Source organism: Oculina patagonica, chromosome 13 (assembly GCF_052425735.1).
Source record: "Oculina patagonica isolate OP01 chromosome 13, crgOcupat, whole genome shotgun sequence".
In the NCBI taxonomy this organism is placed as follows: domain Eukaryota; kingdom Metazoa; phylum Cnidaria; class Anthozoa; order Scleractinia; family Oculinidae; genus Oculina; species Oculina patagonica.
Genome location: NC_135770.1, coordinates 31,751,669 through 31,776,046, shown reverse-complemented (window position 1 = coordinate 31,776,046; position 24,378 = coordinate 31,751,669). Strand labels below are relative to the sequence as shown.

Sequence of the window (24,378 nt, the reverse complement as noted above, 5' to 3'; positions counted from 1 at the left end):
TCTGCCTTGCCTCCTTCGCAGACGTTCTTTGGGCTCGTCACAAGGGAGAAACGTACGACGAGCCCAAAGAACGTCTGCGTAGGATGTTAAATTCTGCCAGAAAGCTGTATGTTTTGGATGTTTTGTAGTGACTACGCTCTTAATTTGGCGGAGGAATAAGTACCAGATACTGAAAATTGGCTGAGCCCGTGGTTTTCTTCGATAACGACTTGCTTAGCAACATAATGATATGCTTTCATCACAAACAAAATGGCACTTAGAAGGGGAAAATATAATGATCACTAATAGGTCAGTCAATATTGGAATTTTTTTTCGGTCGTGCATACCGTCGCATGCGGTAAATTTCTGTTTACCTGATTTTTTCCGACAGTTCTTTTTGTTACTTTTTTGTTCACATAAGGAATGCAGTTTACATTTTTCTGAAACTACACTTTTTAACTTAAAGTACTTTTAAAGAAACTGTAAAATTTAAACTATTGTTGCTTGCCTAAATGGTTAACTAAGATTGTTATTTATAAAATAATTAAGATACTACGCGCGCGCTCATTGGTCGATAGGTGAGTTTAGATGAGAGTATGAAAACACGGTTGTGACGTCACGGTTTCTGTGTTTCCCGGCACAATTTAAAAACATTATAAAACTGCCAAAAAGACTTGTAAAGTAATTTCAAGTATAAATATTAAAGAAATGGAAAACAATGCCAAATTTTGATATGTGTTCCGGCTTTCTCTTCCTACGTTAGACCGAGGAAAAAAAGCAAAAGATCGAGCGCTTTGCCTGCTTCGATGATCGTGAGCGCTAGACGAGCTCGTGGAGGAAGCTCAAGCGAACGACAAAATATGCAACAAAATACGCAGTAAACATTTTTCAGATACATTTTTGCATTTAAGTACTACAATAAAATTCACTATAAGACATTCTTTAGTAGAGAAAAATTATATAGGTCAAAGCAAACGAAGCTATATGCTACAAATTAATCTTAAATTCAAACTTTGCATGGCCGATCGGCTGCCGTCTTTTTGCCGTCAAATCTGCTTAAAATGCGATTAAAATGACGCTTAAAATGTATTTTCTCTGAGACTTTCTCAGCGTAAAAATTCTACTGTTACATTGGCAATAATAGTCGTGAACTTCTTTCATTCAAAATGGGCTTGGGGAAGAGGAAAGAATGGAGATATTTGTCAGAAAACCCAAAGCAGAATTTGATGTCAATTTGAGGTTTATTCTACGCTTGAATCACATTACAAAGACGGAGGAAACGACAGTAGAAGAAACCGGACTCGTTTAGATCGTTATCTTAAAATTTACCGTACAATAAATGCATACCATTGCTACCGACCTCGCTAGATCCGCTGCTTGTGCTATGATTCCTAATTATCCTGCAAAACTTCACAAGGCATGATGAGACTTTTCAACCGTGTTATCGGGCTGCCAAATCATTCAGGCAAGTTCACTTCACTTTCGATTCAAGAGCGTTCAAGCACAGTGACATTCATTTCCAGCTTAAATAAACTCCTCATCTCGAAGTTCTTTCCTTACAGAGCCGTATTTTTTAGCATTTCTTTTAGTTTTTGCCAAACTTTCCGTATTTTTCTGCAAGTTTTAAGTGAAATCGCTTTCGTCGACACGGCGCTACTTGCCACAAATTTTAGTGAACTCTTATAACACGAATTTTGATTGGTTCATGACTTGTCAAATGCGCGTTTTGAGAAAATCTGTTTCAATCAGGAAGTAAATAAACCAAATCCCCTTCATTTGCCGAATTATTTTCGACTGCGTCTCGGGTTTGCATAACTTTCGAGAATTCTCCCAACCACCCGAGTGTTTAGATGAGGCTATGTAAACACGGAAAAAAGTCCTCTATTGCTTAAATATTTAATGATAGGCTGTTGGAATGCTCCTTCTTACTGGACTGAGATGTATCCCATGGCTTTGATGTGTTTGTTTCGATTATCTGGTGAGTATGTTGCCTCGTTTCCACACGTGTTGGAGTCATCATGATCCCCTCCTGTACCAAACCCGATTCTGGAGTCACAGGAGTTGCATTCATTTTCCTGGTTTCCAAGGATACCGATCCTTGCTTTAGAAGCTCTATTAACGGTACACACAGCATTGAACCCTTCCTTGTTACAGTTGTACTGTAAAGAGGCATCTGAACCAATCAGCGTCTTCCACGTGTTACGACCCAATGACGTGGACCGGTATTGCCCGTCAGCGATCAGTGAGTGGAGAGAGTTGGCCTGCTTGTTGATGACAATGAAGTTGATCTGTTGGCCGATTTTCATTCCAAGACAAATCTTGGAGAAGGATGTGTTCCAGTAGGTCGGTAACTTGGTCTCTTGGGTGTCAAACCCAGTCTCCCCTCCAGGAAGGTTGTATTTATTTTTATCGCTCCAGTACCCCGAGTTATAACGAAAGGTGTTCTGAGAAAGAATAAAGGCGTTATTCATAAATCAGTTCCAGAATTATATCGCTTCTCATTTTCAAGAAAACACCTAAGTCAAAAAATAGATAAAAGGGGTCGCATATATCTACGGACCTCGTAATTGAATGCTATAATTTAATATTGTGTGCCTTGGTTAAGTTGTTATAGTTAAATTATATATAATAAAGACTTTATCTTTTAAATTGTAATATTTTTGTTGGACTTCATATACAGCACACAGTCTGTTTTTTTTTTAAGTGTCAGTCACTTAAGCAGCATGATGCCGACTGAGTTTTGGCTCAATATTATCCCTTTTTTACAATTCCGAAGGTTTAGCTAGTGAGGTGTTTGCCGCCAAATTAAAGTTTGTTCTTGACAGTGACACCGCACTTTAGATATGGGTATTGGAAAACGTGCTTAATAATAAATCAAGAATCGACAACGTTTATGTATCTTGCTCCTTCTAAATAATTATTGACAACATAATTATTGGTAAGGTATGTGTGTTATTTTGGCCAAGCTCTGTATTATCCCAGGAAAGGTTGGGGAGCACCCGCCCAGTGCTAAATACAACAGAAAACAGGGCGTAGTGGAGGCAAAAATTGTCTTCGCCATGTTGAGCATATCATAGAAAGAGGATAGAATTTAGGTTCGCCTTACCCTCATGCCCAGGGGGGGGGGGACTCCCATATGAAAGGGACGGGGATGCTCGTCGTCTCACTTAGGGGTGTAAATTTCGGATTTTCGTCTCGCTTAGGGTGTTCTGGGCAAACTGTCATTATTTTTAGCCGTCAGGGTCTCGTTTAGGGTTGCACGCGAAGAAATAACCAAAAAGAAAGAATTTTCATTCGTTATATTTACTCGATTCATATAAACAAAGTCTCTTTTAGGGGTCTTCATAAGCTTCGGCCACGCCCAGATTGGTCTCTTTTAAGGGTAAAATTCAAAATTTCCGACGAGCATCCCCGTCCCTTCTATATATGGGAGTCCCCCCCCGGGCCATCATGTAAGAACCCATGAAGTAATATACCGGATGACAGGAAATTCCCCGAGCGGAAGCTGGGAGATGCAAATGATTGCGTCGCAAACTACATAAAATCATTTATTTCTTTTTAGGGAACCACAATTTAGCCACTAAAATTAAATTGTGATCCCCATATTTAACATCTGGCTTCGCTATTATATCATGCCTAATTTACAAGTTCTTACGTACTGCTCACTGGTTTAACTATCAATTTTTTTTTACATCATTTAAAGTGTCAAAAGTATACTTTTTGCATCAAAATTGATCGAGAGCAATAAGAACTGATAAATGTCATACCTTGTTGCCGTCAATCTTCATGACAGGCGTCCAACCCCCATCTCCACATCCAAAATCTCCCACGTGACAGAAAACGGAAATAGGCCTAGAGTTAATGTGGAGCGTGACAACCTGACTCACGTTCAACCTGTAAAATATAAAAACCTCTAAAAACGAGAGGACTTGAAACAACGGGATTCCTAAGGGTCGTTGACAATTACATGAAGCAGTTGTTGCCCGTATTGATAGGAGTCACTAAATGTTTTCATTGAAGAGCAGTTATCCGCCATAAAGTACAATTGCAATTGACAAATAAAGATGAATTTAAGTATTCTATACAAGTTAAAGTACTCGAAAACTCGAATTGAAATAAAACAGCAAATTATGTTACAGGAATTCCTGTTACAGGAATTGTCCAAGTTATTAGCACTCTGTTTGATCGTCCTCCCCGTTGTTGTTGTTGTTCATTTGATTTGGTTTTATGCCTATTTTCTGAAAACTAATACTAAATACCATAAATGTGCGCATAACATAAAAAGCTGTTGTTTCCTGCTTACAATGCCTGCGCAATGAAAATATACATCTTCCACTTACATATTCCAGTCGTGAATTTCCTGGCAAGTCGAAGCTACAAAAAAGAAAAATTAATACACAAAACTTTTAAAGTGCTACTATGACCAAATTTTTTGTCTTTCTTCTCGACGTTTTCTAACGTTAATTTGGTCAATAAGTCTATATTTAACTAACGCGCTAGAATTTAGAACGTTGCGAGCGAGATAAGCTTTGAAATAGCTTGCAGAAAATCGTGGAAAACCCGTCCGCCATTACTTCGACCGCTAAAGTGAGCCGGCGACTGTACTGAAAAGCGGATTTACGCATGAGTTGGATCGTGACGTCATATGCGCATCTTGGCTTCGAGCTTCCAGTGTTCAAAGAGAGAATATACTGAGAATTCACAGGGTTATAAAAGATGTTTTCTTCGACAAATTCTTCGTCTAGTTCGCCCGGTGGCGAAACCGAAGAGAGCCGCAACGAAGAGACATTGCAATTTAGCGGTATCGTTCCTTATGGTGAGAATTTAAAGCCGTTAGCCGTCGGTCTAAAGGGCAATGTTTGTAAATAATGTAAGTACTTCAAATAAAACCTCGTTCGACGAGGTTTTGGTGCTGTATGCCTACAACGAAGCTGCCGTCTTGTTGTCCGATCGAAGCACCGATCGAAGAAGCCTCGAAGAACGAAGAGGAACGGCGATTCAGGGACTACATACGTTTGAATACATGGTATGACGAGAAAAACTTAATTGCATAGTTAGGATAAAATGTCTGCAATGTTTGAAGAGAGGTTGCTATTGCCGTTTGCTATTGCCGTTTACGAAGGATTGAAATGATCTTAAAAGTTGTTCTGCTAATTCCTGTAATCTATCATACACGCCATGGGCATTATTTGCTAATTAGAAATCCCTCTCAGCTGTTTATTCCGAAAAAAGCTTTATAAACATGAAGTAATGTAAAATTTATACAGAAAAATTAAAGTCAACAAGGATGGTGCAGGTGATCAATGGCTCCTTGAGTTTTATACAGTTTTACCTTCCTTGACTGCAATACAGAGAATAAGCCTTTTTAACTTTTAAAACTAAGTGTTTTAATAGGTAATAACACTTCAGACATCCAGCTTTAGCCAGCATTCAGTATTCCTGTTTCCTAAAATAAGAAAACTTTTTGAACACTGTAAAGAGTCCTTCACATAATATTTACTGATAATGTTATGAAACTGACCCACAAGCAGCAGCAAAACTGGGAAGGAGTAGTTTTTCTTATTCATTTCACCCATTTGTTTTCCTCTTGGCCCATGATTTTTTTGTGGTAAAAAGAATTGAAACAATATATGAACAACATAGGAACAAGTAAATGTTAAGGGTATAAAGTTTTAAGTTCATAATTAAAACGGGAACACCTGGACCTCGAACAAACACTGGGACCTTGATCAAACGCCTCCAGTTTTGACCCGGCATTTAAATGAAGCCAGCGTTGTCTCCGGGTCTGGCGTTTACTCAAGAAAATACGGTATCGTATGCAATATAACAGTGGCTCTTTCTAGAGAACATCACTGGCAGTAAATTGTGCATCTGCAATATGTGTATGTAATTGAGAGTTCAATTTTGCGACTAATCTTGTGTCAACTTAACCTGACTGTAAACAAGCCAGTTCCGTGTACCACCCTAAATAAACAGACACCCTATTGGAGACAACTTTCTCCTTCCATAAGGGGTTAATTCCCATAAATGTGCTTCACAATTGCTCCCTTGATGCAAAAAGGCAAATTCTGCATGCAAGCCTAGTTGCCAATCAGGCCAGAGCATATCTTAAGTAGGATTAATAAGCAACCTGGATGAGATGGAAATACAATTGCATCACAGGTTTAATCTACCCCCTCCCCCACATACATGTAATGACACTGGTCTGGGCTCACACCTGAATGGCTTGATTCAGAGTCCAGCTCACTGACCATTAGGTCAACGCACCTAAATCAATACAACTACCCCATTACTATGACAACATTTTTATTTATGGTACAGGTTTGACTGTATTTGTTGTCGGCTTCTGTCGTCGCAGTTCATGCATACTCTTTAAATAAACACATATAATGATTGCAAGGGTCCTGCGCGACCTTAAAATTACCCCCTTTTTTACAAAAAGGCAAAGTCTGCATGCAAGTCTAGTTGCCCATCAAGCAAGCTTATCCTGGCTTAAGTAGTATAAAGCAACCAGGAGTATTTTTCCTTCCACCTGGATGAGTTGCAAGTACAAGTTCATCAAAGGTTTACCCTCCCTCCCCCCCTCCCCACACCATCAATTTGCCGGTTCCCATTCTACACTTGGAGAGGAGGCACTATGAGAGTAGTCTTGCCCAAGAACACAACGCAATGACACCTGTAAGGGTTAACGCCTGAACCGCTTGATCTGGAGCCCAACAACTTACACTTAGGCCACTGCACCTCAATCAATACAACATTTACATTTATGGTACAGATTTGATTGTACTTGTGTTAGATATTATGATGGATCAGTAGCTCAAGAGTTCTCTGGCACGTTCACATGATTTATTGTTGGCTACTACATTCTCAACTTATGAATAAAAAGGGCATGCCAAAAAATAAATATATTGCACACTCAAAATAAAGAGTAGCTAGGATTTCAACAGTGCTCTGTTGCACACAGCATAAGTGATTGGCACAGGCCAAAATTATAGCTCATGGCCCCTATTGTAGGTAATGAACGTTTATTCGTTTGTCTCACGATAGAATCGCTTTGAGATGTTGATCGCGACGTTTCGACTGCAATACTGCTAGTCTTCATCAGGCGATGAGGTCGATTGTTTACGCGTCGCTATTTATGCACGTTGGTTCGCTGTGATTGGTGCATTTCGATCCTCATTATTATTCCGACTAACAGATGGTGTTCCCTCATAGGTCCGCTTTGTAGTTGAACGGATGTTATGCTTTCTGATCGTAGGTATCCATGCTTCAGGAATTTCAATTCCGCTATCTCTATTGATGTTATTAGAATGAAGTCTTATTTGGATAGCCTCTTTGACCCTGCGTGTGTATCGGTGAGGGTCACGATCGATAAACTTGACTTGATTCCATAAAGGAATATGCCCCGTTTCGTTTGCGTGCTCCGAAACTGCGGAGGTTTGTGTATGAGCAAGCCTTATGTCTCTGTCGTGTTCTTTTATCCTGTCTTGCATCGCTCTCCCTGTTTCCCCTATATATACTTTGCCGCATTCACATGGAATTTTGTATACAACACCATCTTGTTTGCCTGGTTCTAGGGCGTCTTTCGGTCGTACTAAGTAAGACCGAAGAGTTGTGTCAGATTTAAAGACGGTGCGAACGCCTTGTTCTTGTAAGCAGCGGCGAAGAACCTCTGATACACCTTTAATATAGGGTAAAACCGCAGTAGATTTAAATTCCTGCGTGGGTTCGTTGTTGGCTGTTGGTCTTGTGGTCTTAGTAAGTTTTCGTATGAACGAAGACGGATAACCGTTAGAAACAAGTACCGACGATAAATGTTTCTTTTCTTGAGAGATAACTGATGGTTTTGTTATGAGGTGTTTGGCTCGGTCATATAGACACTTAACAATACCACGCTTCACTGACTGAGGATGGTGTGAGTCATAGGCTAAGTACTGATCAGTGTGTGTGGGCTTTCTATATACACTGGTAGTAAGAAGGCCGTTTGAGTCCCTTATAACTGACGTGTCGAGAAAGGGAATGCTGTTATCCTTCTCGGTTTCCATGGTAAAACGAATAGTGGGCTGTTGGCTATTAAGATGTTGTAAAAAGCCGTCGACTTGGTCTTGATCTAATATAGTAAAAGTGTCATCTACATATCGCTTCCAGATCTTAGGTTTGTAGATCGCACTTGCTATCGCACGCTCCTCAAAATCTTCCATGAAGATGTTGGCTATAACCGCGGAGACAGGGCTCCCCATAGCGGCTCCGTCCTTTTGTTCGTAAATTGATCCATTGTATTGGAAATACGTGGATCGTAAAACAAAGTTTAAAAGGTCGGCAATTTGTGTAGGTGTTAGGTTTGTGCGGTCAGCAAGACCGGGATCGTTTTCTAGTTTGCGAAGTGCGGCCTTTATGTCGTCTTCGATTGGCACGTTCGTAAATAAAGATTCTACGTCAAATGATACCATGATTTCCTTTTCTTGTATTCTTTCATGGTTGATGGTATTCACGAAATGAGTAGAGTTGGTGACTGCGTACTCTGATTTGCCTGTCAGTGGGGACAGGATGTCAGCTAAATGAGCCGACAAGTCATAAGCAAAGGTGTTTATACACGATACAATAGGTCTCAATGGTATATTTGATTTGTGTATCTTAGGCTGACCGTAGATCCTAGGCGGCTGTTTGTGCTTGGGCCTGATCTTGTTGTAGATAGTTTCTGATAGATGTCCACTTCGTTTTAAGCTAAGTAGCTTCTCAGTGAGTTTACGGCTGAGTCGATCCGTGGGGTCTTTATTAAGAAGTTGATATGGACCCGTTTCGATTAGTGCCTTCATTTTATCATGGTAGGTGTTAGTGTCTAAAACTACACTTGCGCGACCTTTGTCGGTTGGTAGTATCATAATAGAATCGTCTTGTTTTAAGTTGTTAAGGGCTTCATGCATTTCCTTCGTGATGTTAGGCTTTGGTGGTTCAGCCTGTTGAAGGACGCTATTAACGGTTCTCCTTATTGTGTCTGCTTGTTCTGAGTCAAGCGTTCTTATGGCTGTTTCAACTTTAGCAACTATTTCAGTGGCTGGAATGGTGGTTGGTGTTACTGCGAAATTTAACCCTTTCTCTAGTAATGATACCTCAGCATCACTGAGAGGCCGTGATGATAAGTTAATCACCCATTTGTTTTTGTCGACTCGCGGTGTTGGGTCAATATGTGGTGAAACAGAGGCCTGTTTCTCCTGTACAAGTCTTAAGAACTTGCGTTGTTGTCGATCTTTGGTGGCATTAAATACTCTTTGGGTATTAACTCTGATCTTTTCAAGTATCTCACTGGCTTCGTTTGCCGTAAGGGTGGCTATTATTCCCTCGGCTGTGGATTCAGTTTCTCGTTTCGCATCTCCCTTAGCTCTCTGAGTTAGTCGTATTCTTTCCCTCAAGAATCTTTTAGAGGCTAGTTCGGCTACTCTGCGAGCGCCTTTAGTTGGAACAGGTGGTTGGACCCGAAGGTCTCGTGGAATAATGTGCTCTTAATACACCTTGTAAGAAAGGTGAGATGGTTGCTGAAACGTGCGAGCTTGCGTGAACAACGCTCGTGGCGACGAATCAACCTTAGGGCTGTGCGCCCATATTTCAGTCCAATGTCATTAAAGATCAAAGCGGACCTATGAGGGAACACCATCTGTTAGTCGGAATAATAATGAGGATCGAAATGCACCAATCACAGCGAACCAACGTGCATAAATAGCGACGCGTAAACAATCGACCTCATCGCCTGATGAAGACTAGCAGTATTGCAGTCGAAACGTCGCGATCAACATCTCAAAGCGATTCTATCGTGAGACAAACGAATAAACGTTCATTACCTATCTTACACCACGATGAACAATATTCACATCTTTAATGGCCCCTATTGTACTTAAATAATCTCCTCATGTAATAAAGATTTATTTTTTTCATGTAATAAAATTTGAAAATTTGAATTTTCCGCCATTTTGTTACTATTTTTAGAACATTTACAAAATTCAGATCTTTATGTCTTCAAAGCGAATTGAGATTTTTCAATAATTCTTTCACATTTCACTTTATCTCAACGACTTCTTTCAGAATCATGTACTTTTTGTGACATAACAAGAAAATCAAAATTTGCCTTCAGCATTGTGACGTCATTATCTCGCCAAAAACCGTTAAATTCAAAAAAACGCTCCGATAGAATTGTTTGGGATAAAACGTTCTATCATTGTGCTAAATTTGAGCTCAATCGGATGAAACAGCAAAAAGTTTTTCAGAGGGTGCAGCTTCAAGCCCTCTGCTGGCCCGGCGTGCTTCACATAATGTACTGCCTCGTGCGAGTTTATTTAAGTTTATTTGTACAATAGAGGAGATAATTCAGAAACATACAGGCCGATTTGTCCAAAAATTACCTTTTTTGACATGACGTATTTACAATTAATTTGAAAATAACTATTCTAGAACACGAGCGCTTGAGCAACAGAAGTAAATTACGCCACTCACCCAATGTTTTGCTTCTAAAAAGTAGTGAATACAGTAAACTATAGATAGTTCGAAGCATCTTCTCTCACGCATTCTATTCTATTCACTTCCCTTGGATAGTTGAAGAAGTTAACCTCACAATGGTAGAAATATCTTTAAAGCATTTCCAAGAGTACAAGTTTCCCTCAAAGTTATCAGGCGATCTATTGGGGATCTATTTCATCTTGCGTGGTTCGGGCGAGTTGAGATGTCACGAAAATTCCGCCTCTTGAGTTGTTTTCGGCCACTATGTTGTGCACGTGACCTGGAGATGCCTTTCAATATGTTTAAAAAACAATTGCGCAGTAGATCAGGCTTCTACATCACTACAGATTAAAAAGAAAACCAATGTTTTTCCAGATCGGTCACTTCAGACTTCGGAGCAGCCATTTTGTTGATGCGCATATGACGTCACATGCTCTCGCCCCAACTAGTTCCAGATCTCTATTTGGTCCTCGGACATTTTTTAATCTAGTAATGGCGGCAAGCCGAAGCCGAAGTTTACGTGTAAAATAAGTGGTCTTCCAATTCGAAGTTGAACTTAAAATTTGGCAAGTTACTATTTTATGTAAGTACTTTCCAAAACCAAAGAAAAAGGGAAGGTAAAATTTTGATCATAGTAGCACTTTAACTCAATTCCGATTTAAACATTTTTTTTTATAAAAAAAGAAGACAACTTATTAGTTTTTTTTTGTAAAAAATCTCAACGATATCCAGATGAAGGAAGAAATGGTCAAATTAAAGTTTTACATTTACACTTTGCTTAATCAATAAAATGAATGAAAACGGCGATCTTATTATAATTACTAGATTGGTGCTTAATGAGTTTCTTTGCAAACCAAGAGCAGACAAAGTTATGGTATAAAGGGAAAAAAGCAGTCCATGCTTTTAAAAACAGTACCTTTTCATTTTAGAATAATAGATTTGCGCGATGCAGTCGTTGTGTCACCCACAAATGACCACTGCTCACCATTAGAGTTCTCAGTAGCTTAGTGGTTAGAGCGTCCGACTAGTGTACGGAAGGTCGTAGGTTCGAGTCCCATCTGTGAACTCAGAATTTTTTTTTTCTGAGTTCTTTCTCTCCACACATCTATCCATTATTATTTATTTATTTACTCTGAGAGTACTACGTGACTGCGTGATGCAGTTAAATGTGTGTGTTCATTGACATAATGTGATTTGCGCGATGCAGTCGTTGTTTGTGAAATACCTTTTCTACAATTCCTGCCATCTCCATAGTATCCAGGTTTACACGTGCAGTTGTATGATCCCTTTGTATTGTTGCAAACAGCATCAGCACTGCAGTTGTCCGTTCCTTTAGCACACTCATCAATATCTAAACAAAAACAGTAACTATTAGATTATAAGGTTGTAAATCCTTCTAGGTTTCTATCGACTTTGATAGTTGGCTCGGAGTTTGCCTTTACCAACTATCAGCTGTTATAGTTCACCACTAAATTTTCTCCGATTCTGATTGGTTAAAACTGATCACGTGACGCGACAGTGTTCGTCCGCCGGAGGGCACTATCAGTCTATAGTTCACCACTAAAATTCTCCGATTCTGAGTGGTTTAAATTGATTACGTGACGCGATAGTGTTCGTCCGCCGGATGGCACTGTCAGCCCTTATAGTTCACCACTAAATTTTCTCCGATTCTGATTGGTTTAAATTGATCACGTGACGCGATAGTGTTCGTCCGCCGGAGGGCACTATCAGCCCATAGTGCCCGCCGAAGAAAAATTCCCGGATCGATAGTGCCCGCCCGTGACTTTTTTTGTAAACAGGCGTGCCTACAGACAAAAAAAACCCAACCAAATTCACTGCATTTGGTGGGTTTCTTGTCTGGTTTTGTTTCGTTTGTTAAATTTCGGCTTTCAATTGAGTTTTTTATCCTGTAAAGTAAAAATAATTCACGATGCTCGTTTTTGTATGTGCGCGCGGAAGAAAATTTAGTGGTGAACAATAAAGACAATAGAGTGTTTCTGTCTTGGAACTATCGGTCTGATAGTTACCCCTTGGAAATTTGATGTTCTTAAAACTAGCATATAAGCCCTTGAAGCTTCGCTTCTCGGGCTAATATTTGTTTAAGAACATCAAATTTCCGCGGGGCAACTATCAAGATAGTTAAATAGAAACCTCCACCTGCCGTCTGATTACTAATCATCGCTGTAAACTTTCTTATCATTTTCGAAACACTTACACAGCAACAAGTTCAGTTCTTTCTTAGGTATGTCACTAACTCCTCTGCTGCGCTCGTTTTTCGCCAAATAAAACCACTACCATGTCTTTAAATCACTTCGCGTTTTTAGTTTCGTATTGGCCCTTTTTTCTCCAAATTACTTCACGATATCCACATTATTGTTTTCTCTGTTTTCCTTCTCTTCAAGACTTTTGTGACATCCAGGGAGACTCCCCTTGTGAAACGAGACGTGCAGCATAGTGGTGCCGGGTAACCGAGTGTGCGCATTAGCAATCGAATGGTTGCTAAGGGCGTAGTGTATGGCTTGACAAAGTTCTTTATTATTTTAGTTCACATGTTTTGGCCTTGACCGTGCACAAAATACAATAGTTTTTTTTACTTCTGTCTAAACAACTAACCAATAGAAACGTCTTTGTTGCGTAATTTGTGCATAGTGTTTAAAACAAATGATTGTGCACGGTCGTAAACATTCCAACATATTTGCATCTTGTTTGTTCTTTCGAAGTTTGCCGGGCTTCATAACCATTTTCCAGTGATAACGGCTACCGGCCTGGCAAAAGTGATGTTTTTAGAATTATACTTATTAAAAAAATCCCAATGAGTCTGAAATGATTACCATTCCACGCCACGCCGCCGAGATATTTCTCAGTGACGCGAAACAACAGGTGAGACATCTAGCTGACAATGCAAAAATATCTGGGTGGCGTGCGACATCAGGGCTCGTTTCGCATTCCACACGCGTGCATGCATTAATATCATTATTTTTATGGTTTGGGTTACTTCTTTCTTCTTTCTTGAATTGTGCTGTGGCATTGTTAAGTTGTCTTTTGATTTCCGAGGCCTTTTTCGTGTCCTTTAGCGTAATTTCAAAATGATCTTACATTACCAAGCAGACAGGACGGCTGTACACAGGCCAGTACCTTCCTTGCAGTATTCGCCCGTGAAACCATGGGCGCACAAACATCGATATCCCTTGTCTGTAAATCCTGACTGACAAATCGCTTTGTTGCGACACAGCGGGTTCTTTCCACAGGCGTTCTTGAAAATGGAAATAATACTATAAATAGACATTTATCCAAAATTAAATACTAACAATGTATACATAGAGGCATGCCTGGTCAAACGCGCTTCAGGACATCGTATGGTGTCTGACGTATTATGTATATGTGATTTTTTCTACAATGTTAAATAAGTTGAGAATAATTTTTTAAGGCCTGTCTTTATCAAATAAAAATATTATGTATTTAAGGAATTAAACCTCAATTTAGTTTCTCTGATAAAGATCATAGCTATGTCATTTCGCTGTGAGGATGGCGTCGAGAAAACCTGACCCGCATCGAAGGTGATTGCGGTTACAAGGGAAGTTTTCGAAACTTTTCTTAAGTCAAACTTAAAAAAAATATATCGCTCAATTTATTTGATCAAATACGTTTTTAAGTTAAAAAATTTATAAAAAAGCAATATTTAGCCCTATTTACTAGAGGGGGGCTTATATCCGAGGGTGTGTGTGTGTGAGAGGGGGGGGGGAGGTATATTTTTCCAGGTAGATCGGCCTATAACCAGGAAAGCTTATAAGCGTTGGGGCTTATAACCGGAATTTTACGGTATATTCTAATAATTTGCCTCTGATAATGGCGACAGGATGACGTCGAACGTCATGTTCTTGCGTTAGTTTTTGTTATAAAGTACATTTGCAGTACAGGAAGCAAAGCTGGTACGACTGCAACGCTTTCTTTGCTTTTTCCGACTTGCCGCTCTGTTATAAAATCGGAAAATCAAAATCCACGTCTTAAACATATTAAGCCTTAAAATCACGCAAATATTGAAGTCGCCATAGGCGTATGCCCTTATTCAAGGAAACAAAACAGAACGGGACGTCACTGACTCTGCACCTTCCGACATTTTTCTTTTACGAGAAGCCTGGTAATACGAGCATTAAAAGGTACGGAAAAATCCAGTCGTTCCGGTAAAGGTGAGTAAAAGGTAATATACCTTGGAAGCTATTACCTTAGTTTTTTTTTGGAAAAACATCAGTTGGTATGGACGTAACAACCGTTTCATTGTGGAACTACCGTTTTTTTCGGTTTTTCAGACAGTTAACTGTTATAGCTTTTTTCATTGAGAAATTAAAACGTGCGAGAATCTCAGCTATTCGATAATATATTGCAAGTTTATATTCTTTGTTAATCACTCTTGGTAATTATTTGTTATTTAGACGGCTGATTGCGAAAGGAATATTATGATGATGTGTTTATTACCTTTGCACCGCGATAAAGATAAGTGTTGTCATTCATCAGGTCTCCATCATGTTCCATATGAGTGGAGTTATTCAGCTCACATTTCTGTTGTCCTGTTCCACTGTCAGGATCTTTCTTGATGTTGAGACTGACACAGTCGTGATGCTGGTAACAAAGAAGTTCGCAGAAGTCCAAGTTATTGACATGCTCGGTTTTTATCGTGTGGTTCATCAAACGTTTATCAGCAAAAAAATAGTAGCCTGGGAAGTACAGTTCACGATCCCATCCTGAAATAAATGAAACAAAAGTTGTTTATCATCTGAGTTTCATTTTACCTTAGTTTTATGGCCTACATAACAAATTTAAACCGACACGTTTCGTGGTAAAAATAAACTAAATTTTGCAGTTAGCTGAAAACTGATTGGCCCAAACGACTTAAGTTAAAATTCATTCATTCATTCTGGTTTTTGCTTTGCTGTTGATTAAATAGCTGCTTAACAACGTCTAGATTATGGATGGGAAGATAAGCAGTACGAAAACTAAGATATGAAAGCGTAAAAATGGCGAAAAAACATTCCCAAAACGTTTCGAAAATTTACCGTTTCATAAAATACCTCAAGCTGGGTGCACGATGAACTGGTATTGATCTAGCTTAGGGGCTTAAAACACGTTTCATAGGGTCTCAGCATATTTTGGCATCTAAAGGGATCGTGGGCACCTGTCCCTGCCAAAAACCTGTCGAGTTCTGCCTTATTATAAAACATTAACGCTCCCCTAAATGAAGATCTTTGAAATTAACGCAAATTGGAGGGAAAATTTCTTTAGATAAAGGAAATTAACGCGAAGGACGGGCAATTTTCAAAATAAAGAACATAAACGCGATTTTTGATGTCTATAAAAATGTTTTGGCTGCTCTACCGCTCTTCTGAAAGCAAGAATAAACTGAAACTATTGCAGATGACATATTTTTAAAACTGTAAAATATTTAACAGAGGAGAGGAGGATATTGTTTTCTAGTTTCTATATGTGTTCTTCCAGTATTTGGAATGGAATTAAGGTCTTGGAAATTAACCCTGCACTAAAATAATGTCGCAGAAATTAAAGCTCACAAAAATAACTCGACTTAAATTAACTCGAATTTGAGAATTCGCATTAACTTTATGGGGCGTTAATTTCCTATAACAAGGTATTTTTCTGTCATTTTTAAAGGGGCAGAAGCATGTATTATCTTTGCTAAGCTAAAGATAGTAAGAATACTGTTTAAGTAATATATCAAACACTCGAGACAGAGTTTCATTGGGATATTCGAGGTGTTTGGATAGCCGATGAAACGCTGTCTCGAGTGTATACCTTCTCAATCGAAACAAAAACTACGGATGTAACGGAGAAATAAACGGAGAAATAAAATCGTAACAATCTATGCTAATTAAGAGATGGTATCCGAACCATCCTTTACGGTTATTATTTCCTTTGTTTTAATTTGTTGAATTATAAGTGAGTTTGAGAAGAGAATTAAAGGACTGACCAGAAGAAGGGATGATGGTTGATGTTGATTCCTTGTTTTTTAATGCTTAGACACTTTCTTTCTCTTACTTTTTTGCTTTCTTAGAAAATACTTGGTAACTGGTTAAGAGAGGTTTTCAAGTTGAGAAAACAAGGTTTTGAATATTTTGGGTATACTTGGCAAATTTTAGCTGTCTAATTCACCACTTATCACTGACAACCTCTGTTTTTCGGCTCATGTTTTTTTAATCATCCTTTGAAGGTTTCCGGCATTCCCTCCGGCATATACATTGTAAATTCAAATTTTATCATTTGTATAGGTAATCACATGATTTCGAGTGCAATTTGGGATAATTAAGCACGAGTAAATTTTTCAAAGGCTAACAAAATTGCACAAGCCCGTAGGGCGAGTGCAATTTGTAGTCTTTGAAAAATTTACGAGTGCTTATTTATCCCAAATTGCACGAGAAAAATCATGAGATTACTTATTAATAATATTCATGAAAAAATTGCGAGAAAATAACATGCGTAAATCTCGTACAAAAACAATTTATTCAAACTCGGCAAATATCATCACGCATTCATTCAAAACAAGGTCAAAGCCCAAACAACGTACAGGTTCCTCGATGTTTTAAAAGTTTTTTAGTCGAAAAATCTGGCTAAACAGTCAAATGAATTGTCTGAATAAAAGATTCTGGGTTTTACCTCTTCCAGATCGATATTTTCTTCTGCTCATTCTACTTGTCGAGCTTTGCTTGAGCGCTTGCAACTCGACGGCCAGCCAAGTGAAGTTGTTTCGCTTTTCATTTCAACACTTCCTTGGACGAAACAATCCTCTTTCTCGTACAATAGAAAACCTATAAGTTCTGTTCTCTAAGTACAGTGTCTTTCAAGCGATGTTAGCATAACTTTGAGGCTAACTGGTCCATAATCTTCGAAAATGTGTTTGTTGTTTTTGAATTTGGCATAAATAAATTTGCTCAAGCAAAGCGTGAAGCTTAGTCGGCTTGTAGTTTCGATTTCGTCGGCAATTTCCTTCTTAGGAAACCAGTTATTCCAAAACGAGAATGAAAAACCAATGCTTTTCAGTGGTATGGTATTTACAGCTGTCTTCTGGTCCTCTACTGTGCTCAAAACGCCAGCCATTTTTTTCACTCGCATCTCGAAGCAGATCCAAACTTCGCGCCATTCAAATCGCGTGGAAGCGTTTGATTGGCCCCCTGTGGCTGCCTTTGTTTATTAACCAATCAGAATGCCGCGTTTGTTTCTTTTTTTTGCACTGAATTTCGTCATTTCTGCATCGAATTTCCTAAAAACTGCATTTCTCTAAGCCAATCAGATTCGAGAAATTGATGTATATTATTAGGGTTGAAATAACAGAGTACTGATTCACTGATAATTTTTTTGAGGGCTTTCCAAGTAGACCAGCAATGATTAGTTAAAGCACTTACATAATAACTGACTTTGCGATAAAGCAGTCTGCAATTTGCAGAAAAAAATTAATACAATACAACAGGTACAAACAAACAGAATACAGCATAAAAGGAATCCACGGCGTAGCACTTTAGAAAGCGTTATGTGCCAATCGAGGGCTGTAAATCTTTTTACTCGTGAAACGCATAATTTCACTAGAAAACTTTTATAAAAAATAAGTAAATTACACACGCGATTATTATTCGACCAAACCAAAATCCTGTCATCAGTTAAAAATTCCCAATTCTGTTAAAAGTTGCCACATATTATCAAAGAACTAACAGGAGGAACAATATTAATTGTGACTGTGGTAATTTACCTTAAGCCCCATAAATCGGTTTTGAAGAGCCGGTTACGAAGGAACTGTTACCGTTTTGTTTTTGCTTTTACTTTTGTTTTTACCTACTATTGAGTAATGGGTTACTGAGCTAACCCTGTAAGCACACAGCTTTAGGTATCACAGAGCACAGCATCATTAAAATGAGACAACTACTTATGGAAATCATGGCACCGAAGTAGGAAATCTTGTCGCCAGAAATTCTCTTTTCGATCGCCATCGCTTATGTCTCGTTATGACTCGTATGCTTAGCTACACGTTTGAGCCAATAAGCGTCATCTTCATTCATGAAACTAAGACCTGCCTTCTCTTGCGGTCAAATTTCTTTGTTCATGTTATTAATACTGTCTCCTTGGCATGTTAATTTTAACATTTTTTTTTAACATGACATATAAGTCGTTGTGTAATTTTCTAAATGTTAGTTATATATATTTTAATGTTAGGACATATCACAGAAAAATACTAAAAATTAAAACATATCCTTTCTAAAAATGTTATTTCATAAGTCATTATGTTGGAGTGTAAATTAGTTGAATATGAAAGTGTTTGTTGACTTTTTATAGAATTTGTTATGACATCAGTCGATTATACTTTAGTCAGTCTATACCTGCTGGTATTAAGACAAAATGATAATTAATGCCTTCCCTCGCAGCAGAATAGTTTGAACAAAAAATATTTGTCAGTTTCAAGCGCTTAAGCTTTAAAAATGAGTTTATTAAAATGCTCAAACAAGCAGCAACATCTCCGTAATTTATGCAATAAACTGAAACCTCACTTGAAACTTGTGCCATTTTTCCAATTAGATTTACCTTCCTTCTTCACGGTACCCATTCTTTTTATATTTTCTCGCCTTTTTTCACGCTGCGTTAGCAGAACCGTTTTCATCTAAATTTTTACAACGCGAAGGCTGTGTAGATTATTCACACAATTTGCTAATCACCCGAACGATGTGCGCACGATGACGCATGCAGTTGATTGTCTTGATTGATATGCTTCGCCACTTATTGGACCATACCCACAAACAAAGCTTAGACTACACAAAGGATGGTATATAGCTTATGGATGTTACTCGAATCTTATCGAGTTGCGGAATCCATTGAAGTGCATCCACTTTTCACTGAGTGGCCATGCAGCCTCGAATAAGCTTCCACCTCGAATAAGCGCCCACTCTCGAGGTCCAAAAATTTAATTAGCGCCCAGGGCGTTAAATCGAATAAATACGGTAACCATGCAAATCACAAAAAAAAACGAATTACGTGTAAACCCTTTACCATTTTCTGGTCGAAAAAAAAAAAAGAAAAAGAAGTTCCAAAAAGTTAAATTTCATTAGTTTTCCAAGTGAAAACGTGCCTCGCTTTCCCTTTGACAATATTTTTGCTCGGGCATGCACATAATGCAATTTTCTTTAAAAAATCTCTCGAATTTCGTTAATTGTTTCTATTTTCTCCTTTCCTTTCTTTTTGCTGCAGTTGTAGGCTTCTACTGGGCTTGCTTGCAGCTTAAATATCTCCGAGGAAACCTCAAATGCGACGAGACGAAAAATTCTTACCATGGCAACTTTCCGCTGAGTTTTCACTCAAATTTAATTGGAAAATGTAAATGTTTAAGTTTACAGTGAAGGGAAAGTTAAATGCGCACAACTTTTATCAAAGAATTTAAAGATCTAAAAAGCAAAATTGGTGAAACAAAAGCTCTCCAAAATATGCTCATTTATTCTAAAGCCATTAAACTGCTTATACCAAAGCCAGAATTGAACGAATTGTTTACGGTTTTGCTGTTGAATAATGAGTTAATTAACTTACCTTGAGAGCAAATAGCTTTTGGTATCACAGAGCACAGGTCCAATAACATGAGATAGATGCAAATGGAAAGCATGGCGCATAAGAAGAAACTCCTGTCGCAGAAGTTTTACAAACGAAGTACTTTCCGTTCTTTTCTGCTTTCGACTCGTTAAACACATGCAAAACTTCGCGAATTGAAGGCTGATATTTATTTTGCCATGTCAGTATCTTTTTATGTGTCATTTTTTAAGCCAATAGCCGTTCATCTGTCAAAAGTTCTCTTTATGCACGAAACAAGAGCTACCGTTCCTTTTTTAGGGTTAAATTTCTTTCTTTTAAATTGTCAAATGTGAGGCTTCTGCAGCAGGTTAATTTTAAAATTTCATTAAACACGACATGGCAGTCGTCATGCAGATTTTTAGCCGCCATTCTTAAAAGAGCCAAAATTAATTTGAAGATATCTTTCCATTCAGAAAAGTCTTGTCAGGAAGTATTTTTTATATGTCAAAAGAGTGTTAAATAATTAGTTCAAGATTGAAGTATTATGTTGATGTTTTGTAGTATTGACTAATAATATTATTATTGCATTATCCTTATTAAAATTTACATTTGCTGGTGTAAACATTTTAAAGTAAGATTGCGTAGCAACGGTGGATACTTTTAGTTGTCCTTCTACATCCTAGATATCTGGACAGATTTTATTTATTAATAACAGTACATAGGAAGGCTTTTGCAACTTTCTTTTGAAGGTAGTGTGTTATGCTTTAGTATTTAATGAAATGTGAATGAACACATTCAACATGGCTGTACAAACTACAACTCTGATTTTATTACATGAAATCGAGGCTATACATAGACCGGCGAACACGTGCTCTAAATGGAGACTGGTACTAGGACTTCTATTTCACAACATCTCCCTTTTTTTAATAAAAATCTTGCATGCAACATAATAAACGAAACTACAAGAAATGAGCATAAAAATCTGACTTATTCGTAATGTTCATGACTTGCATCAGACACACTGTTCACTTAATATCAACAAAGTCTGGTAACAACTTATGAAATGTTCTCGCTAATTGGTCACATAGTCTTTGGACCAAACAGGTGGTCGGATAACTCGACCACTGGAACTGACTTTCTCGGAGCTCACGGAATCATGGACTGGACTTGTGGTGTTGGTTTTGGATTCTTCTAGATCCTGTTGCTGATTGGTTGCTTCAGTTGTCTTAATCAGATCGCGCCTGTTCCTTCGGTAGCTTGCTCCTTCTGTGTCAACAACGTACGATCTTGGCGCTTCGGTAACCCTGGTAACTACCGCAGGTGTCCATGTTTTCTGTCCTGGCTTTCTAACTCGAACAGCGTCTCCTGTATTCAGAGGTTTCAGAACTTTCGCATTTCGGTTGTAATACTGCTGCTGTATTTCTGCACGACGACTGAGACCTTCCTTGATGTTTTCGGTTGGATATAGTGGCTTTAGCAATACAGGTGTAGTAGGTAGTTTGGTTCTAGTTCGACGTCCCATAAGCATCTGTGCTGGTGAGAGGCCAATTTCCTCAATTGGAGTGTTTCGGTAGTCAAGCAGTGCAAGCTGATAATCCTTTCTTTCAACTTTTGCTTTCTTCATAAGGTTCTTAGCTGTTTGCACAGCTCGTTCTGCAAGACCATTACTCTGTGGGTATCTGGGTGATGAGGTAATATGCTTGAAGCCATATTCCTTAGCAAATTCTGCAAACTCATGGCTACTGAATTCAGGGCCATTGTCACTGACTATCACCTCAGGTATTCCATATCTTGCTAACTGTGGTTTGATGTGGTTAATCACTGTCTTGCTTTTACTGTTAGGCAAGTGGGACACCTCAAAGAACTTTGAGTAGTAATCAACCATAACCACATATTCTTGTTTGTCAAGTTCAAACAAATCAACTGCGATCTTTTGCCATGGCCTTTCAGGTAATTCATGGCTCTTGAGTGGTTCTTTTGCTTGAGAATTTCTGTACATGTTACAGGTACTACACTTGGATACCACATCTGCTATCTGTTGGTTCATTCCTGGCCAAAACAAAATATCTCTCGCTCTTCGTTTACACTTCTCGATGCCTAAGTGGCTGCTGTGTATTACTCTTAGCATCTCATCTCTGAGCGAAATAGGTACAATCAATTTGTCACTTCTCATTAGCAAATCAGCACACACAGAAATTTCTTCCTTAATGTTCCAATACTCGCGAAGCTCAGGGTCTACTTGAGACTTCCTTTCTGGCCATCCACTTTTCACTGTGGTCTTGAGCTTCTGTAGTGTTACATCTTTTCTTGTTGCATCTTTAAACTGTTCCAATTTCACTTCACTGATTGGCATGTTTTCAAGGGTGAGTACCTCAAATTCATCCTTTGTGTTGGCTGCAGTTTCATTGCTTTCTTCTGGAGCACGACTTAGAGTGTCTGCAATGAACAAGTTTTTGCCTGGTTCATACTCCACTTGCAGGTCATAACGCTGTAACCTTAACATCATTCGCTGTAATCTCTGTGGTGTTTGGAATAATGGTTTCTTGAACAAGGCTTCCAAAGGCTTGTGGTCGGTTTGGACTTTTACTTTCTTGCCATAAACATACTGGTGAAATTTGGTGCATCCATACACAATTGCCAACAGTTCTTTCTCTATCTGCGCATAATTTTTTTCAGCAGAGTTAAGTGATCTGGATGCGTAGCACACTGGTCTACCTTCTTGAAGCAAACATGCCCCAAGTCCATAGGATGATGCATCTACTGATACTGTAAGGGGGGTTTCAACATCATAATACTGGAGTGTCGCATCACTTGTCAGCTTTTCTTTAATGGCTCGGAATGCTTTGTCTTGTCTTTCGGACCAATGCCATTCTACCTCTTTGTGCAGTAGCTCTCTTAGTGGCTGAGTTAGGTCTGCTAGGTTGGGTATGAATTTACCCATGTAATTCACCATTCCAAGGAATCTTAATAGTGCTGGCTTATCTGCTGGTGATGGCATTTCCTCCACTGCACGCACCTTGCTAGGATCTGGTTTCAATCCGTTGGATGTCAACACATGGCCGATGTATGGAACTTCAGCTGTCAAAATCTTCATTTTACTTCGGTTGAGCTTCAGTCCAACTTTCCTTGAACGTTCCAACACTTGCTCTAGGCGATGGTTGTGCTCAACTTCATTTCTGCCCCAGATAAGAATATCATCAGCGATTGTCTTCACTCCACTCAAGTCCTCAAAGGCTTGAGTCATTCTCTTTTGAAAGATCTCGGGGGCTAAGTTGATACCAAATGGCATTCTAAGGTACTGGTATCGACCAAATGGTGTGTTGAATGTTAACAGTTCTGAACTTTTCTCGTCAAGCTTAATATGCCAAAAGCCAGATGTAGCATCTAAAACACTAAATACTTTGGCATCACTCAATTCAGCTGCAACTTCTTCAACAGTTTTCATAGGATAATGCTCTCTCTGGATAGCTTTATTTAGATCTCGAGGATCTAAACACAATCGCACTTTACCATTTGGTTTCTCCACGACTACTAAAGAACTAACCCATTCAGTTGGTTCCTCGGCTTTACGAATAACACCAAGTTTTTCCATGCGGTCAAGTTCTTCCTTGACTTTCTCTCTCTGAGTGAAAGGTATTTTGCGAGGTGGATGTACCACTGGAGTTACATTAGGATCAATCTTAATTTGATAAGTACCCTTCAAACATCCAATACCATCGAACACATCTTCATACTTCTTGAGGATTTCATTGACATCTTGATTATTGTCACTGGACAGGTTTTCCTCCCGCTGGGTATCAACTGAGCTGACTCTCTTGACCAAATTTAAATCATGACAGGTTTGAAGACCAATTACTGGAGTGGCTGGATGCTCAATTATTTGAAATTCAACAGGGTGGGACTTTCCTCTAAGTTTCACATTGAGTGTAGCTTTACCCATCACTGGCATCTTGTGGCCTGTATAAGACACGAGTCGGGTTTTCGACTTCTTCATTTTCTCACGTGTCAGTTTACAATACAACGCATACGACAAAACATTGCATTGAGCACCAGTGTCTAACTTCATATTGACCTGGAGTTTATTGATCACTACACTTTGCATCCAATCTTTCTGAGTCAGTGGTTTAGTTCCCAAGACCCCAATAAACAACTCATCTGTATCTGAATCATCACATGTGAACTCACTTACTTGTTTTGAACTGTCCCTTGGCTTGGACTGGCACATTTTCGAGTAATGATTCCTTTGTTTACATTTGTGGCAAACCTGACCATAGGCTGGGCATTTCATAGGCTGGTGTACTTTTCCACATCTTCTACACTAGTAAAATGGCCCAGCTCACAACGAGTCTCTCGTAGCTCAGTTGG

The 24,378-nt window shown here is 38.8% G+C and overlaps 1 protein-coding gene across 1 annotated transcript; it reads right to left on the bottom strand.

Annotated features, from left to right (window-relative positions):
- Positions 1 to 1,881: 1,881 nt before the first annotated feature.
- LOC144636040 (uncharacterized) lies at positions 1,882 to 20,161 on the bottom strand. Its single transcript, XM_078495181.1, has 7 exons — positions 20,035 to 20,161; positions 14,941 to 15,206; positions 13,603 to 13,720; positions 11,693 to 11,818; positions 4,320 to 4,353; positions 3,747 to 3,873; positions 1,882 to 2,423 (listed from the first exon to the last, which is right to left on the bottom strand). Exons 1-7 carry the CDS (start codon positions 20,105 to 20,107, stop codon positions 1,905 to 1,907), a joined length of 1,263 nt encoding a protein of 420 aa, XP_078351307.1. The 5' UTR covers positions 20,108 to 20,161; the 3' UTR covers positions 1,882 to 1,904.
- Between the last annotated feature and the right edge of the window lie 4,217 nt (positions 20,162 to 24,378).